This window comes from Manis pentadactyla, chromosome 19 (assembly GCF_030020395.1).
Source record: "Manis pentadactyla isolate mManPen7 chromosome 19, mManPen7.hap1, whole genome shotgun sequence".
NCBI classification, from domain to species: domain Eukaryota; kingdom Metazoa; phylum Chordata; class Mammalia; order Pholidota; family Manidae; genus Manis; species Manis pentadactyla.
The window spans coordinates 22,039,216-22,056,499 of NC_080037.1; the positions used below are offsets into that span (position 1 = coordinate 22,039,216).

The 17,284-nt window shown below is 31.2% G+C and overlaps 1 protein-coding gene across 3 annotated transcripts in view; it reads right to left on the reverse strand.

Annotated features, from left to right (window-relative positions):
* BRINP3 (BMP/retinoic acid inducible neural specific 3) overlaps nucleotides 1–17,284 on the reverse strand; it is a 407,138-nt gene that overhangs the window by 384,618 nt on the left and 5,236 nt on the right. For all 3 annotated transcript variants that reach the window (XM_036919660.2, XM_036919662.2, XM_036919661.2), the window contains exon 2: nucleotides 3,099–3,384. In XM_036919660.2, the coding sequence (XP_036775555.1) occupies nucleotides 3,099–3,334 (236 nt within the window). In that variant the 5' untranslated portion in view covers nucleotides 3,335–3,384. The remainder of the gene's footprint in view (nucleotides 1–3,098; nucleotides 3,385–17,284) is intronic.

Below are 17,284 nucleotides of genomic sequence, written 5' to 3' on the forward strand. Positions count from 1 at the left end.
AATTTCTGCTTTCTTAAGTAGATACACAGATGGCAGTACCATTCATTCAAAAGTTCACCTTTTCTCATGTACACTACTCCATATACCTCTAACATATAAGAAGTGCCCACATATTTATATTTTTCTGAGCTATTTTGTTCCTCTACAAGTCATTTTTTAAATGTTTTTTTTCAGGGAACTTAACTACAAAGACATAGAAAGCACAGTGTTTATCTCAAGTGTCCCTTATTCTCACTCAAATTTTGCTTTGCAAATTGCTCTAAGGCAAAAATCTAAGTTGTATTAATATGACATATCTTTATATCATTTTGAAAGATTATAAGAAAAATAATCATCATTTTCTCCCATGATTCACTTGCATATGTAGTTTAAAGAATGGTAGAAATTAGGCATAGAAAAAAGATTACTCTGAACCACCATTTCTAAAGACTGACATATGTGAACTCCCATCTGTGGTTCAAGATAATTGTGTCTAAGTTTGAGTTACTAAAAGCAGGCCCCTTGCACACAGCTTTTATAATTTATTAAAAGGATGAGGAATTCCACAGACTAGAAACGATTATGGATTTGCTAGTGGGCACACCTGAAGGTGTTTCTAGAACGTAATAACTGTAATTACACCGTTCTAATTATTAAGAGACCAAATGTACATGCATTCTATGTTTTAAAGTGGACAAGAATAGCCTACTTTCTAAAAGTGAGTACACTTATTTAAAATGCCAGTGTACAAATATAAACCTAGTTTGTTGACCAAAATGCACCTTGTCAAAAAAAGAGAACTTTTTCTTTAAGTCTATGATCCTACTAATGTCAATTATTATGATCTTGTTGTTTTGTATTTGAGGTGAAAACAAAAATATGTTGCTGGGAAAAGAGATAAAATGAAAAAAGACAACTGAAAAAGATTTGTCCTAATTATTTTAGCATGCTTAATATGTTTTACATTCATAATTAATCTCTTTTAGAAACTATGTGGACTTTTAAAATGATAAATCTAATGCTTACTATGGAAAAATATTAAATTTCCACTTACGTGTGTTAAAAAGTCACAAATTCTGTATTAGAAGGCAAACATTGTGAGCAAAAAATACTTTAATATCTGAAGAAAATATTAAAAACAGAAGTAAAAATAAAAAGCAGAAAGTTATTCTAGTCCTTTGATTAGTGAGTCTCTAATATCTCAAAAATAAGATTAACTTCACCAGGAAAAATTCAGATCCATGCTATCAAATGGACAGGTAGGTAGCATTATCTGAAATTTAGGGAAATACTAGTTGGACAAATGAAATATTTAACTGTGCCAAGGCAACAGGAACCATTGTCATGAATGTACTGTTCAACCATAAATGATCATGGCATCAGTAGGCAATGTTTCAAAGGTTACATGAGTTATAGCTTGGTCTGGGCAGGAGGACAGGATCTCCTTATTTTACTGTTTATAAGTAGACAAGTTCTGTTCTTATGTGTTAAAGTCATAGCGGTAATGACATGGGGAGGATGAGAAGTATAAGGCTACGGAAGGTCTTTAGGAAGGGAATACCATGTAGACTAAGGGGAGGTGGCGCAAACACATATACCAAGGTGTTTTTTCATTACCTTTCACTACGGCCATCCAAATAACGTCTCTGTCATTCAGCAGAGAACCTCTAAAAACATGCCAAGACATGTTTGCAACTCACAACTAATTGACAGATAAACAACCAGTACAATCAAACACAAGACGAGTCCTCATACCTCTCAAGGGAGAGGCCAATAGATCATGGACACGTGCTCTGGCTTCAGCGTATTTGACCGACTATTAAAAATCCTCTCGCAGATGGCTGAAATATAAAACATTCTTAAAAGTTTAAGTTCAAGGAGCATCACACAACTGAAAGGAAGCTGGCTAAACCAACGCATGTTAACATGAACACAGTTGGGATCAAAATACATTAACTGTTTCCTGCTCCATCTGCAATATTTGTCATTGCATTTTTCAAAATATTGTATCAGTCTTTTCATAGACTTGTGACTGCTCTAGCTGCCTGGCTGCCTAGACTATGGAATTTCTTATTAAACACACACACACGGCAGTAATTGTGTGATGCTTGGTGGAATTTGTTCAGTACCCTCAGTCTCCTCTATAAATATGCATTGCTGACAGGATTTATACATTTCTCACAGTGCCGTATAAAGAGTACATATAGACCAGAGCACAGTGCCCTCTGGTGCACACACAACATAGAATAAAATATTTATGTACCACTATCTACCTAGAGACAGACACAAAAACACAAAACTAAGTTTTGCTTCTGCATGCATGCTAAACCAATCACTGGGAATTGTAAACTTCCACCACAAAGAAACGAACCAAACTGATAACTGTACATGAAACATTCTTTATGGCATAGATCAATACAATCTAATCTGTTCAGGCAACCACTTTTACACTCCTCTATTTAATGTATTCACTGGGTTTAGGGGGAACAGGCAGTCTGCTGGATTTAATATATGACTCCTTTTGTGTAACTTATTCAGATTCTAATATGGAAGAGCTGTAAAAGTTGAAGGCCATATATCTCAATCCCCTCTTTTTTCTCGGCTTTTGCTGTCACGTCCAGTTTATCTGCTATTTCTTCTTAACCTATTGCCATTTCTTCCAGCTTAGGAATGTAGAATTACCTTTTACATAAAAAAAGATGAAATGACTCAACTCCTCGGTGATTATTAGGAGATACCATTTCCATTTAGGCTAAAAAAAAAATGTAACAAAGCATGATAGAAAGCAGAAAGGAAATCACATTCAAGAAAATTCACTTAAAATTTTGGCTATTTAAAGTGATAAACTCAATCTCAAATTATACTGGAATGTACTTTAAAGAAATGGAGCATTCTAGAGTTTGACTGTAATTCACAAGTGGTCAACATTATCTAGTTTCTCTATAGTACGTTATATCTACTAGAAATACTTTTCAACAACAAGAAAACGTTACCATGGTGAGCGGTAAATAATAACCTTCTGATAATAACCCTTTCCCATCTGAAACTTTCCCTTAAAGAAACTTATACACAACCTTCAAAGAAGAGAGCTCTGTAATTGCTTTCCCTTTACTTCATACCTGTATATCTTGTATCTTGTGCTAAATCCCTGCCGGCTTCTGTCCACAAAATCTGTGTATTCCTGTGAGCGATGGAAGGGTCCCTTATCAGAGAGGAGCCAGTCGAAGGGACTTGTGGCATGCTGATCCGAAACAGCAGCAACCGCTAAAACCCAGCAATGAAGACTCAGTGCTATCCACTCCCATAGAGCCATCAGAGAGAACAATTCAGCACCAGCTCTGCTCCGCCATATCATGCTTCCACTGGGGACTTAGAGCCTTCATTCTCTTAGCTTTCCCTCAACACCTAGACAAAATACACAGGCAATTAGTGAGCCCCTAGGAGACTGTTTTATAGCAATTAAGGTGCTGAGATGGCTAATCCTTTTTAAAAAATCTAGTGTCATTGTTTTAAATTAGATGATAGAAAAGTGAATAATAATTAAACCAAAATGATTTCTTTTTTCAAAGCTGTGTATCTTTCATACTTTGTGTCTTTTTGAATTTATTGGAAAATAGGTCACTGAGTCATAACAGGCCTTGTCACGATACTGTTAAACGGTGTGGATCTGGATCATTAAAGCCAACAGAGGAACAATCAGAAGCTTTGATAATAAATCTTTCTTTTTGGCTTAAATGTTCTACAACACTGGACGCTTTTGAAATAAATATTGAAATGATTATTTCATAAATTGTGTTACAAATTTTAATACCAGGTGTATTTTATTGTTTAGTTACTTTCAAAGAGTATGCTTTAACAATGAATGAAAGACGTTCACGTAGTTGTTTCTGTAACATAAACCTGGATAGTATAAAACTGTGGGTCTATGAATGTATTAATCAATAAATATATCTGTCTATCATATGTCATATATCTATCTCCATATGTAGACAGGTGGATGGATGGTGTGTGGGGTGACTGGGAGTGGAGGTGTGAATGTTTACACAGATATTTTTTTCATTATTAAATTAGGATAAACTTTCACATAGTTATTTCAGAAGAATCATAATTAAATTATATTTAGGTCCATAAAAGATTTAAGTGTGCATTTATGTCTGATTCATGAGGTAAACAGGCATACCTATGAAATTTATACATACACAAACCAAAACAATGCAGATTTCACATAAACTATGAAACCACATACATTAATTTTACAACCATTCAAAAATAAACACTTGAAATTCCAGTGTAGTACAGTAAAAATAAGTTTACACCAAGCAGCTGATACAATGTGTTTATGCTACACAAAATATTCTACAAATATTTGAATTCAATTTTAGTTTCTATCCTCCCCAATCTTTTCCAATATTATGATCTATAGCACATACAACTGTGCAGTGTATCAATTTTGATGCATCAGAAAGTTCTGGTTGTCAGAGTTTTTAGTCACAAAATCTCTTTAGAAAACAATCAAAATGTAGTATGAAGTAAAATATTTTAATTATAGTAGTAGCCATGTTTCTCTGGTATTTGAATAAGGCAATTGATAGCTTTAATTTGCTTTCTAGTTATAACCCTATAATTCATAACTTAACCCTAAACTATTTACATATGGAGATACACAGCAATAATTTTGCGACTATAACGCATCTCGAAACAGTGATAAATTATGACTAGCCTAAGTCATCAGATTCACAATCTTACTACACCATTAAAAGGGCCAATACCCACATACTCCAAGAGTTATCCCCATATGGGTTGCTCTACTATAGTGATTAAAGAATGCTTATTTTTGTAAACAACATAAGAAGATATACAAATGAAGGCATTTTAAAGATGATGTATCATAAGAATAATAATAGAAACCATATAATAGAAAGATTATAGAAAAAGATAGGGAGATTCCATATCTCTGTAAGTTACGTGAATAAATGTAGCAGCTTCAAATAATTCAACTCATAACTTCCATTTCTGATGAAGAAAATAAATATTTTTCATATTGTTTTCCTTATGTGTAAACTGCCATTTAATGTATCATTTAAAATCGACATATATCATTTACATTCATGAACTAAGAATTATTATGTGTAACAGTATAGTATAATGCCTGACTAATAGATATATTTATTATCTATTTTAAACACACTTCGTTAAAAACACAATTTTTATTCACTGTCAAATGCTTTCAAACTAGAAACATTTACTCACTACTATGAAAAAGTTGCATTTCCTTATGAAAAGCACCAAGGACAGTGCATAGCATGCCGTAAGAATATTAGGTATGTTTCAAAGCATGTTCCATACTGACATAAATCATGTAACTATATACCATAAAGTCAAACCCAAATTTTTTCTCAAGCACATGATTTTGTAAGATACAGCGTATTATGAAGGTATGACATGATTGGCCTAAAAAGCATTTAAAGGTCCTATTCTAAAATTCTATAACTTTTCAATATAAAATTACCCAGAGCCACTGTTGTTATTATTTTCTTTACCAAATGTGTTGAAGATGTTTCATGGTTTTCACATTTCCAAATGTTAACATATAGGAAAATGGAAATGCTTTCTTAAGTTATGCATAGAACTACATAAAATATCAGTATTAGATTTTAATTATCCGTTTCTTATTTGGTTGTACCTTCCCACTTCCATTCAGAAATGAGATTTTCTGAAAGAATAATGCAGTAGTACAGGAGAATATCAATCCTGTCCAAATTTAATTTTTGAAATTCTTTTATTTTAATTATATGGTCTTTTTAAAGATACGTACAATAGCCAAACTATGATAACCAACAGTTCTATTGAAGCTGTCTTTGAAAAACTGCCTTGAAGAGTTACAAAACTGGAAGAAAATTAATGTTAGAATACATTCAGGCAAGAATGTAGGCTTCCACAGATCCCTGGAACAAGTGGCCATTCGATTCTATATTCACTAACAAAAGGACTCCATTCATCTAGCTTGTCACAAAAAGCATGTAAATGCAGATTTTAATCACGTTTGTATATGAGTACTAATATTTACTAATTTTTCCTGAATTGGGTTCTTTATTCGGTTTAGGTTAATAACCACATCTCTCTGTGTATGAAAGATGACTTTATAATATAGATCGCCGATGACAAAAGGAGCGAATAGAGTTCTTCTGAGGATGTTTTGAGGTCACTGCTGAAGTAAAGAGCTAAGTTTAGAGGTACTGCTAAGGAAGGAAAATCACAAGGACCAATGAAAGAATGTAAAATTATTAAACTACTAAGTGAAGTTAATTTCATTCTCTGGAATTCAGGGAAAGGGCAGAATGATCTTGAATTTACTATTCTTGCCAAATAATCAGGCCAACTAAGGAAATTACAATGTCAATGCACAATGTTTTCCAGAACATGCAAAGGTATATTTTAAGAAGAATAATGAGAAAGAAGAAGAAAAATAATACATTAAAAACAAAATAAAACAAAAGTTCATATTTAAAAACTGACATATAACTAAAAAGTGATATTAAGTTTTTCTTTTCAAAGCATAAAAGAAGCAATAAATATTGAAATACCACACTGTCTTAAAGATAGATATCTAGTGCATGGCTAAATCATAAATTCTTTCTTACAAAATAAAATTCAATGGGAAAATTCATAAAACTTTTTGCAAATACCCAATGGCCTTGAAAATCTATATAGAAAAAACACATTAAAAGGATGTTACATATATAGCAATATACACCAAAGCACACAACTATAATAAATAAATAAAATAATATTTTACATATTACATACATTACTTTTTTTGTGTGCCCTCTGGATAACATCCAAACTCCTTAATTCAAAAAAAGACTATCTTCCTTTGCTTAGCTCTTCATCCACACCTTCCCCTCATGTGTATGCCACCACCATTATAAACCACATATCAACTATGCTTCATTCAGAATTTTATTGCTCAAACTCACTCCACTCTCCACTTATCCTCAGGATCTTTATGTAACGTACTCTTTGCAACTGAACCAGTTTCTACTTGGATCCCCACACCTGTCTAAACCTAACCTGTTCTTGAACTTCAGACTAAATTTCCACTTCCTCCTCTAAGTTTTCTACGACGGAAGTTGGTCATATTTTCTGATCCCATTACTTCATCTATTACAGCACACTTACACTCCATTTCTATTTGTATATTTTGGCTATTTCCCTGCATATCTCCCCTGACCCCAATTAGACTTAGTTTTAAGAGGACAAAAATTGCTCCTACTTAACAACATCTGAGTAGTTAGCAAAGTACCTGAAATAAATTCCTTAATAAGTATTGGTTGAATGAATGAATAAATGGTGATTAAATGAGTTCTAAATTAAGGTGTAGTTTAATGTGATACGGATGGCAAGATTAAGAAAGCTCCTATGTGGATGCATCTGATCTATGCCTCAGTATGATGATAGCATTGATGGTGGAGAAAGGAGGGAAATGGAATTCTGAGGTTACAGCTTTGGTGTCCAAATCATAAACATAGATGACGTGTTCAGGTAGTACCAAAGCAAAGCATTCTTAATATTCAAAAATTGTTAAAAACAAGGTTAAAAAAACATCATTAATTATTAGCTTTAGGCAAAATTATAAGGCATTTATATTTTTTAATTTTTAAATTTAAATCATGATATACATATAATTGTGGAAAACTCAGAATATTTTCATTGATGTTCTATTGTTCATAGTTTCTAAAGACAGACCAAATGAATGAGAATTACAGATAAAGTCAAACATAAATCCTTTTCCCACCAGTGTGCATAGTGTATGTTACATGGCTGACACTCTCAAATTTTAAATAATAATAGTATGTAAACAACAATTGGATAGCTTGAACCTCCTTCTTTGGAAGGTCATATACTAGGGATAACTTAAATGCAGTTCCTCAGAGTCCATAGGGAAATAGAAGAAGACAGAGATGATGAAAATGACAAGCTATTTTCATTTTCTTTACAACAAAATTAAACTTCATCGAGCTCTTTTGATAGACAAACCGTTTACCAATATTTACTCATTTCACCTCCTAGCAACATGATGCGGTTTGTTTTACTATTACCATTTGCTTGTTCAGATGACTGGGGGTCAAGCTGAATCAACATGCAAAACAGCAAGAATTCAAACGCAGCGTGGTCTTGAAGCCAACCTGCTATACTACACTGCAAACTGATTAGAACTGACTATAGACTGAAGGATATTTGTTAAGATACCTGTTGTCACTTAATGAAATGGTTTCAGCCAAAATAAAATTTTAGAATGGAATATATAAATAATATGAATAGAAAGTGAAATTAAAACGGAAGATATTTTTTCTCACTATTATAAGCAAGTGGTTTGAGTGAATATATATTATGGGTTCTTAAAGCCTATCTGCTTTGTAAAATTTAATGTTTTCAATAAAGGTTATAGTTTGATCAACTGAATGTGATTCAGTTTAAAATATTTTAAGACATGAACTAAAAAATATCAGAAAACTATTTTTTCAGATTGTATGTATTACCTTTGGGTTTAAAAGTATAATGATGGTCAGACTGATTTAATTTACCTATCTGCTCTTTAAAGAAATGCAAGATTAACTCAGTAGGCTGGATTACTCAATCTAATTATAAATTGCTTTAGAGTATTACTAAAATAGAAAAAAAAACTATTGCACACACGTAAAACAGAGTTGATGTCTTACAGTGGTAGACATAATAAAATTTCAGCAGAATGAGATGACTTTAATATTTTGCTGAAATGCAATTAATTTTTAATTAAGGTCAGTATTCTTAGTTCTCAAACATAACAAGAAAGGAAGGATCATTTCTAACAAGTATTATTTCATTATTTCCAGGAACAACAGTGTGAAAACCAGGGACTACAGCTGAACAATATGTATATTTTATAGTACCAATTATCAGGAAAGATCCCTAGATTTAAGGAAAGTAGTCTTAAAGTCATCGCTTTTCTAGTTTAACAGTTAAACTAAAGTATTAAATCTGAGGAATGTATTCAAACATATATGGATAATGTAATGCAACTTCTTATTCACGTATATATTTGAATTTTCATCTTTGTGCATGATAGATATATAGTACATAGGCAAATGAATAAAAGAATGAGAAATCCATTGTTCAGTGATTTATATAATTACTTTAATAATGATGTATTAATTAATAGCTTTAGTTAAATACCAGTTATGAACTATAATTTTAGACTTCAAATGACCTATAATTGTTCTCCCTTAATCTAGACATTGTTTATTTAAAGGTAAAGAAATTTTAAGTAGCTTAATAGAGTAGAATTTGGCATTTTATTATGTGTAAAGATGTCAAGAAATTCATCAAGATAAAATTTTGCATGTTTCATAATATCTATAAATAGGTAGTATTTTTGATACCCTTTACTGTACTTCACTAGGAGTATAGAAAAATGGTTGCTTTATCTTGTACATCTGTTGAAATAAACAGGAATGTGTAGAAACTAAGTCTTTTTGATTGTTAGCTATATGTCATTGGGTATATGTAGGAATTATATCAAAAATGAAGTGTTTATTTTCCTTATGAATTCAGAAGGCTTTCAATTTCCCTCAAAAATATAAAACAAATTTGTAAAAGCTAAAAAAGTGGTCATCCCTAAAGCAAGAAAAATACCATTTAATTCTAGGCATCACAGAAACCTGAGGTCATCCATCAGAGACTACAAAAAGAATGGAACGCATTCTCATTTGAATTAGCAGTTCATTTTGAATTCTTAAGACAAATGTCTAGGTGGGTTAATAATTACCTTAAATCCTTTTGAAATGGTGGTTTGAAAATTATTAAAATAACTGTAGACTGGGTGGATTTCCATTCATGAATCTTCTCAAATTTCACAGCATACTACTATTATATTTTTTTTAACACCTTTGTTCTTGTGACCAGATTATGGAGGATTTATTTTTTAGAAATCCCTGTGGCTCCTAATGCCAAACACAGTCAAGCACTTAGTAAACTTTTGGAATATGTGTTGAATTGAACTTTTTCATTTTCTATTTTAATTTGTGGGCTGTTTCATTATGTCTGCTTCAACTAGACAGAGATTGTCATTATGTTAATCTGTTTATTAGTAATGCATTATTATTGTACTTTTTCACTTTTCTTCTTAATTTCTTTTTTTTTTTTTTTAAGAACTGAGCTTCTTTGTTTTAAATCACATTGTGTAGGTGAAGACCGGCCTTAGAAGTGAATCTTTCGAGTCATTTAAATCTGCTAAACCTGTATTCCAGGGAGTCCTTCTTGTTATTTATTTTAGCTGATCAGGCAATACAGTGCCTCTGAATTACAGCTTTAAGTGTTTTCCATCCTAATGAGGGCTGGTATTCCTCTGAGGAGTATATAAGGCAGAGGGAACTAATCTCCTGCTTGATCCTGTCAATACAATCTTGTCCTACCAATAAGGAAGAAGTTAAGTGCCACTACCTAATGGTAGGACTGATTAGAAAAAATGAAGACAAGGTGAATTCCATTCCCTAATTTTGTCCAGCACATAGGGTAAATTATTCTTAAATGTCCTAAGCCCCCTGAGTTATCTTTATACTTTAAATATAAAATATCTCAGTGTTCCAAAGTAAGTAATATATAACAAAATATCTTGGTAAAATTCAGATTGCACTTAATTACAATTCATAAGGGAAGTGGTCAGAGACTAAAGTTCAGATGCAGGATGTTTAGAATAGTCTATTTAGATTGCAAAATTTTAAAGTAAAATATAAGGAATGGTTAAAAAATGTTTCTATAATCGGTGCTTTTGACTACTAAAACAGTGAGACACAAAGAGTTTAAAATAAAGATTAAAATAATCTAGAGATAGGAATGGAGTAGAAATAATGGTTATAGACATCTGGATTTAATATGGTTACCATAACTGGCAATATGATTCTGTTTTTTCTGGTATAGTCTGAGAATAAAAAGCAGTGTCTGAGGAGAACAAAATGCTTCTTGTCCATTAAATAATTTTGTCACATAAATGCAAATTAAAGGGAATGTGAGGAAACAGTTAATTTAAAAAAGCAAACTGTGTGCAAATCTATCCAAGTACACCTCTTGCACCTGCTTTTAAGGTCAACTTCCTCAATTCCAGTTTTGCAAAGCTTTAGAAATGCTTTGTTTATTTTTTTATGATAATCCTGGGTAAAGACTGAAAGTATGATACTAACTTGTTCAACAAAGGCATTTATACTGCTGTAAATAAAGTCTAATGCATCCTAAGAACAAACCGTAATACTGTGATGAAGTTGTGAAAACTTGGAGTTTGGTAACCAAATGGACAATAAATCTCTTGATCTATAATGGAATCAAAACTTGTCCGAGTTACTCAGGCTTACAGGGTGAAATGAGCTATTTAATTACAAGTTATAATATGGGGAAACATAACTAGGAGAACATCTTCTGAAGTCATACTCAAATGAAATATTACATTAAGGAACATTTAAAGTTCAGTATAATTATTAAAAAGTTGAAAAAGAGATTCTGATTAACTGTAGTATAAGGAACATGAGTCAGGGATTTGTATTTGTATTTTTCACTAATGCATCTGTAGTACCAACTCAAAAATCCGTCAAGAAGGCTCTCGATAAGTATACGATGGATGAAGAACACTAAATTTATAAATTAATTTCTTATAATGTTAATCTGAGTTTCTTTCATTAATCCTAATTACTACAAATCGAAATCCTAATACTACAAATTACTAACCCATCAGAAATATCTCCATTAACAAGAAGAGAACGTTTCGAAAATCAAACCAAAACAAAACATGAAAAGATGTCAACTTAGAATTGTTATGGCTTTATTTACAGAACTATCCCGGTTCTTATATTTCTCTTTAAACTTATACTTTAATATGCTGGATGAAAAATGCATTCCTATGTCTATCCTGCAGAATTCGATAACTCTCATCTTCTATCAAAGAAAAATATATTTATAGTATAAAAATTGGACATCTGTGGAAACGCAACGAGTGGCCAAGAATTAAATTTTCCTTAGAGCATACTTCAAATAATAACAAAACCTGAGAGCCTCTTAAGAGCAATTGTTGTATCTTTTTCTTCTTATATTCCCAAGGTTTACCCCGGTGCACACCACTGATCAAACATCCCAAAAATACTTTCTACAAGGAACCAAAAGTAATAAAAGAAGTGATCTACAACAAACGAACCAATCCAGCACCACGTAGTTAAATCTGTGTCTGCTATTCTCCCAAGCCTTCTGAGCCACCATCTAATAAAGCATGTCAGAACTCTGCATGTTTCTAATTGAAGAACCCTTTTTAGCAATGAACCTTTGCACATCTCGCCCAGCTGCCAGAGATGCTGAGATGGCCCATATTTTCATATGGTCGTTAGCCTTACACTGCCTGGTAGGTGATACACTCTAGATTTTTGAACTAAGCTTTTTTTTCTGACAAAAAGCACCTGCTTTCCCCATTATGCCCCAAAATACAATTTTGAAAACTTTTCACACTTACAAGGATCACTCTTGTCAATATATTACTTTAATTTTTAAAATGACTCAAACTATCTTCAAACTCAGAGTTACAAAGAACTTAAAATACTAAATTACCAAAGAAGAGTAAAGTAAACCTATATAATGAAAAAAAATAATCTATATTCTTGAAAAGTTTTTTATATAAAAACAGCCAGATTTTGAAGGATATTATAAAAGTAAATGGGACATGACCATTTCTAACATACAGAAGCCATACCCAGCATATCATGTACACACTAGTGGTAATTTTAAAATTCATGTGGTCTGAACTTGTCAGGAATTACTTTATGAATAATAATCTTAAGAATAAATATTACAGAACTTAACTGTGATCAAAATTTGGTAATTGGCCATTTTTAATGAACAGTTAATAATTATCTGGTTTCAAATCCTGAGCAAATAAGTTGAAGGACTATGATCTTCATCATAGTCCTCTGCAGATCTCTATATAAAGGACGGTAACTTACATCAAAATTTTATGACTTTCAGGATGAAAGTCTTATGTGAAGCTAGATTAAACTCTTGTTTACTTTATTGACTCAATATTATTGTTGAGAAAGAAATATTTTTAATAGTTAATCACAGTAGTTTATACTGGAGTTGCTGATTCTTATTCTAAATCAAAACTGATTTCCTTATAATAACAGCTGTCAAGGATAGATTTAACAAGTAGTAATGACAAGAATGATCTTTCATATTCATCTGGCCTATCTTTATATGATTGCAATTTGTTGTTTTGTCTTTTAAACTGATTAAGCAAGAGATGTGTTGAAATGTCTGTATTTCATGGGTGGATGAAAGAAACAAATGAAAACCTGCTAGGGTTCACTCTAAGAGGAAACATGGAAGCTCGAAATTAATTTTTCCCCCTGTTTTGTCACTATTTCAACATAACTAATGTTATGTTTTTAGCCAAAACATAAAGATAGCTGTACATTTAAAAAGTCAATAGTCTGTCCCTTGATCTGAAAGCTCACAAATAAGGAGTGATGTATTACAAAAATTGTATATGTACGTTGGAGAGAAGAAGGATCATAAAATCCATAAGCTACGTCTCCATTCAAAGGTGAGAAAGGTGCTTAAAATACGTTAGCCAGAAGAGAAGTTTTAAGACTAATTTTAAAAGATATGTAGAGTGCCCCTTAAGAAATTGCTCAGGATCTCCTTTTTCTTAGCAATGTATTTTAAGTTTCAATTCACAGACAAGATTGGATTCACTTCTTAGTTCACACTTAAAAAACAAAAGGCTGTTCTTGAGTTACTGTGAATAATGGATTTAAACTTTCAATAAATAGGAACAAGTATATCTTACTAATTTAGAAAATAAACATTCCATCATGATTGCTTATTCAAGAAACATTTTAATTAAAATTAACCAGTCGTTTAAAAACTCCATTTGGACTGAAATTAGTCATAAAGAACAAAACATATATTTTTAGTTGTTGCTTTTGTTAACTGCTAATTGACAAATCCTTTCTTATTTTACTTTGGAAACTATAATCTTACATATCATTCCACAGTACAACATTGAAAATAATAATTATCACCTTTAGAAAGTGTACTGTAATATTGTCCTTGTATATTAGTGACAGTAACAAGAAATTCAGTTCTGTAAGCTCAAGTAAAGCCATTCAATTTAAATATTCTGAGTAAACCAGACTTGGTCTCTATGTTAATGTTTAGTGTTATATAAGAAAATGTTAAGAAAAGCATGGGTTAATTATTTTGAAGGAGCATTTTTTTGCATTACTATACATTTATTCAACCAGTAATTATTTTCTTCTAAAAATTTAGATTATGTTCATTATTATTTAAGATGTGTTAACTTCTGAAAAAAACCACTCCATCATCTCTATGTGTACATTTATACAGCTGATTTTTCAACCATCATTAATGTTACTGCACTAAAAACATGAAAACCAGTTAAAGATATTGTCAACTCCCAAAAACTTCTTGATTAAATTAATTTTTCTCTATTTAGCTACACAGAGGGAGCTTCTACACACAGCATTAAACTGCATATCTAAAGCAGATACAAAAGCTTATATCTTAAAAGTATATGCTTATCAAATACATCACAAATTAAAAGAAAACTTTATATGCAACCTGAATACACATATGTGATTTTGTAGTATGATAATTGAATGAACCCATGCTTCAATTTTAAAGTGTATTCTTTGATTTGATTTGATTTAATCACTTTTCCAATTTGGCTCATATTTGTGGACATCATTTGACATGTTTTAAAAAAATATTTGTTGGTTGTTAGTATTTAATGAATCTATAATGTATCAGTATGTTTATATACTGGCCACTATTCGACACTGAAAATTTTAAATGCATACTTACTCAATTTTGGTCTTCTCAAGGCTAGATTGTTTTTTAATAGTACAATATTCTTGAGATAGCTTTTAAAATTAACAAAATGCAGGACTCCAGAAAAGTTAATAAGAAACAGCTCAATCCTGACGAGATTGGCTGATATTCACAGAAATCAGGAAGAATAAGTCTATAAGTATTCTTTTACAATCAATCTATAATGGAATTTAAATGAAACATACCATTATGAGACAATAATTCTTTTATAGCAGAGAGCTATGATACATTTGGATGTAATGTTAACATATTTATTAACTTAATCAATAAATGTGTATTTTATAGATTTAATTTGCTGGAACTATAACAAGGTAGCTTCTTCACTAACTATTAAAGGAAATACGTTATGCTTTGGGTGCTTTTAAAGGCATCCACATCTGTGTAAATTAGGATTTAGGCATTAAAACACATGACTAAATAATTAGTTTTAAGTTAAAATAGGTCAAACTAAGGATGAATACCATTTTTAACTCTAAACTGACTAAAAAATAAAATTTTTGAGAAATTATGAATTGTGTTTAAGAGATAACAATGAATATAGGAGAATGAAAATGTAAAGATTTCTTAATTTATTAGACTGAATGCCATTTCTCCACATCTGAATTTGTACTTTCATGGTTAAAAACAAACATTTAAAGTGAATACAGCTATTTATTTCATGGTAAAGACCCTGTAATCTAATCAGCTCATTAAAAAAATATTAGCTTTATCTTTCACTGTTAGGAGAAAAGATATTGGTTAGAGAATCATAACTGGTCTTATTTCAATTAGTTGAATGTCATCTAATTATTCATGATTTATCACTTTTTATACGAAATTGAGAAATATTCCAGAATGGTTTACATGAAAACTTTACTTCAAACAGTAAGCATGGAAGAGTGGATTCACAGACCATGAAATAATTATCTATGGAGACTTTGTAACTGGACACGTCTGCAAATGAGTAACTGGATATAAGTATTCCTAAAAACTCATCAAAAAATGCCTTGAAATGATAGTGATGAAAACCTTAAAATGTTATTGATGAGGATATTTGATGACCAGTGTAAAATGGTTAGAGTGACTATCTGATACCTCTTAAAAAAAAAAAAGTAAAAAATAAAATCTGGGCCAGAACGTGCAGCTATATATGTTCAGTAGAAAGGCCATTAGTGTTCATGATTAAATTTCACTTTCAGGGAATATTTTTCTCTTTTCTAGAATAGAGTAAATATTATTACACTATCCCCTTCTTTTAGGAATCAAGATCATCCATTATCAATTGATATTCAAGCACAAATTATTTTTTTCTTTAGTTCCTCTTTAGAACTTAGAAATTGTAAGCATTAAAAACATAAAGCTATAAAGCAGTGCCTGGAGAAATTGGTTAGAGTTACCCTCTTAAATGTCTAAATGAAATTACCCAAGTAGTTGCTAAATTAAAACATCAACAATGCCAGATGTCACCTAATCAATACTGGAAAAACTGAATATGAGCTTATAAAAGATGTTAGATGTTATAAAAGATGTTTATAAAAGTCTGACTTCTTTTTCGTTTCTCCATTTTGAAAATTGTTCAGTAGAATACTTTGATCTTGATTTCAATTAAGCTGACAGAAATCATCAGGTTACTAATATAAATCTTTAGATTAATTAAATCAGACTTCCCTTTCACTAAACGACACTGAGAAGTCAATCAAGAACAATAAAATTTTTGTGAAAGTGACTATTCTCCCAGAACTACATTAAAGCCTTAGCAAATATATGTAAATGAGAACTTACATGCCTTAAGGGAATGAGTGTACTCTTGAAGTTTATTTTTTAGCTATACAATATTAAAACAAATTTGCTTAAACTTATCAGAAACCATGACACCATAAACCAAGAATATTTGATACTAATAGGTTTTTAAAAAGTTGCATCAGCATTACTTCTTGTGTTGAAAGAGAACTATATCCAAAATGACAAAACATTTCAATGAAAAGAACTGAAATGTAAATGGTATCTTTTTTTTCAAAATATATTTTGTTTTCATAATATGTTGTATCTTTTTAAAGCATTCTCGTCTATCAGTTTATCTATAAGAAGACTATGAAGTAGATATTGTTTTCCCAACATGAGAGATGAAGAAAATAAATGAAGAATGGTCAAAAGACTTCACTAAGAGCACATTAAAGAGGTGGAACGAGACCTGAAATTGAGGATGGAATCCTAGATCATCTCACTCTACTTTTCACAATAACCAACTATCAGGAGGTAAAGAGGAAAATGTTAAGAGTCATAGAAAAGTACCTCATCAATCATGTCATAATCATAATATCCAAAATACCTTTGTGATTTTTTAAAATAAAAGATGTTTGTGTTAAACTTGCCAGATTGGTGTCTGAACCTTTAACACATCCAA